The following is a 2367-nucleotide window of genomic DNA, read 5'->3' on the forward strand; positions in this document are numbered from 1 at the left end:
GCTGAAGGGCTGGGGGCTATAGGGGATTTGGGGCTGGGGGGCTATAGGGGATTGTTTAGGGGGGCTGTAGGGCTGGGGGTCTCCAGGTGCTCTCAGGGGCCGTAGTGGGGGCAGGGTTGGGGTCCCCAAAGGCTCCGTGGGGCTGGGGGGGGGGTGGCCTGTCACCGTGTCCCTGCTTGTCCCCTGCGTGTCCCCTCCCTGCTAACCCCCCACCGTCCCAATGTCCCCTCTGTCACCCTGCTTGTCCCCGTGCCACCCCAGCATGTCCCCGTGCCACCCTGCTTGTCCCTGTGCCACTCTGTGGTGTCCCTGTGGTGTCCCTGTGCCACCTCAGCATGTCCCTGTGCCACTCTCTGGTGTCCCCGTGCCACCTCAGCATGTCTCTGTGCCACTCTCTGGTGTCCCTGTGCCACCTCAGCATGTCCCTGTGCCACTCTCTGGTGTCCCTAGCAGGTGCTCAACAGCCTCCCCGAGTACATCCAGGTGGGACCCCTCAAGACACCTGGAGCCCCCAACCCCCCCAGTGCTCCCAGTGGCCCGGGGGCTCGCGGGGGTCCCTCCCAGTGTCCCGCTGTCCCCCAGGGCCCCTGTACTGGGAACCAGCAGAGCCTGGCCCACAGCCGCCTCTGGGACGCCGTCGTCGGCTTCCTGCACGTCTTCGCACACATGATGAAGAAGCTGGCCCAGGTGGGCACTGGGTGGGCACTGGGTGGGCACTGGTTGGGCACTGGTTGGGCACTGGGATGTACTGGGAGTTACTGGGAGGTAACTGGGAGCTCTGGCGTGCAGGACTCGTCCCAGCTAGGGCTGCTGAAGGAGCTGCTGGACCTGCAGAAGGACATGGTGGTGATGCTGCTGTCCCTGCTCGAAGGTACCTGGGGAGTCACCTGGGGTGTCCCCAGGTTCCCCAGGGCGTCCCTTGACCACCCAAGGTGTCCCCTGATCCCAAAATGTCCCTTGACCACCCAAGGTGTCCCCTTGACCACCCAAGGTGTCCCTTGACCACCCAAGGTGTCCCCTGATCCCAAAATGTCCCTTGACCACCCAAGGTGTCCACTGACCACCCAGTGTCCCTTGACCACCCAAGTTGTCCCTTGACCATGCAGGTGTCCCCTGACCACCCAAGGTGTCCCCTGATCCCAAAATGTCCCTTGACACCCAAGTTGTCCCTTGACCACCCAAAGTGTCCCCTTGACCACCCAAGGTGTCCCCTGATCCCAAAATGTCCCTTGACCACCCAAGGTGTCCATTGACCACCCAAGGTGTCCCGTGATTCCAGGATGTCCCTTGACCACCCAAGTTGTCCCTTGACCATGCAGGTGTCCCCTGACCACCCAAGGTGTCCCCTGATCCCAAAATGTCCCTTGACCACCCAAGGTGTCCATTGACCACCCAAGGTGTCCCGTGATTCCAGGATGTCCCTTGACCACCCAAGTTGTCCCTTGACCATGCAGGTGTCCCCTGACCACCCAAGGTGTCCCCTGATCCCAAAATGTCCCTTGACCACCCAAGGTGTCCATTGACCACCCAAGGTGTCCCGTGATTCCAGGATGTCCCTTGACCACCCAAGTTGTCCCTTGACCATGCAGGTGTCCCCTGACCACCCAAGGTGTCCCCTGATCCCAAAATGTCCCTTGACCACCCAAGGTGTCCAATGACCACCCAGGTGTCCATTGACCACCCAGGTGTGCCCTGATCCCAGGATGTCCCTTGACCCCCCAAAGTGTCCCCTTGACCACCCAGGTGTCCACTGACCACCCAGTGTCCCTTGACCACCCAGGTGTCCCTTTACCACCCAAGTTGTCCCTTGACCATGCAGGTGTCCCCTGACCACCCAAGGTGTCCCCTGACCACCCAAGGTGTCCCCTGATCCCAGGATGTCCCTTGACCACCCAGGTGTCCCTTGACCACCCAAAGTGTCCCCTTGACCACCCAGGTGTCCACTGACCACCCAGTGTCCCTTGACCACCCAGGTGTCCCTTTACCACCCAAGTTGTCCCTTGACCATGCAGGTGTCCCCTGACCACCCAAGGTGTCCCTGATCCCAGGATGTCCCTTGACACCCAGGTGTCCCCTGACCACCCAAGGTGTCCCCTGATCCCAGGATGTCCCTTGACACCCAGGTGTCCCTTGACCACCCAGGTGTCCCTTGACCACCCAAGGTGTCCCGTGATCCCAGGATGTCCCTTGACCACCCAAGGTGTCCACTGACCACCCAGTGTCCCTTGACCACCCAAGTTGTCCCTTGACCATGCAGGTGTCCCCTGACCACCCAAGGTGTCCCCTGATCCCAAGATGTCCCTTGACACCCAGGTGTCCATTGACCACCCAGTGTCCCTTGACCACCCAAGGTGTCCCCTGATCCCA

General features: G+C 61.6%; 1 protein-coding gene across 1 annotated transcript in view; it reads left to right on the forward strand.

Moving 5' to 3' along the window:
* Window positions 1-450: 450 nt before the first annotated feature.
* LOC121343859 (ryanodine receptor 1-like) overlaps window positions 451-2367 on the forward strand; it is a gene marked incomplete at its 5' end in the record, with an annotated part of 7007 nt that continues 5090 nt past the window's right edge. Inside the window, 3 exons of the mRNA XM_041419372.1 lie at window positions 451-483; window positions 583-687; window positions 790-871. Of these exons, the coding sequence (XP_041275306.1) occupies window positions 451-483; window positions 583-687; window positions 790-871 (220 nt within the window). The remainder of the gene's footprint in view (window positions 484-582; window positions 688-789; window positions 872-2367) is intronic.

The sequence above is a fragment of the Onychostruthus taczanowskii genome, unplaced genomic scaffold (genome assembly GCF_017590055.1).
Source record: "Onychostruthus taczanowskii isolate IOZ18803 unplaced genomic scaffold, ASM1759005v1 scaffold604, whole genome shotgun sequence".
NCBI classification, from domain to species: Eukaryota; Metazoa; Chordata; class Aves; order Passeriformes; family Passeridae; genus Onychostruthus; species Onychostruthus taczanowskii.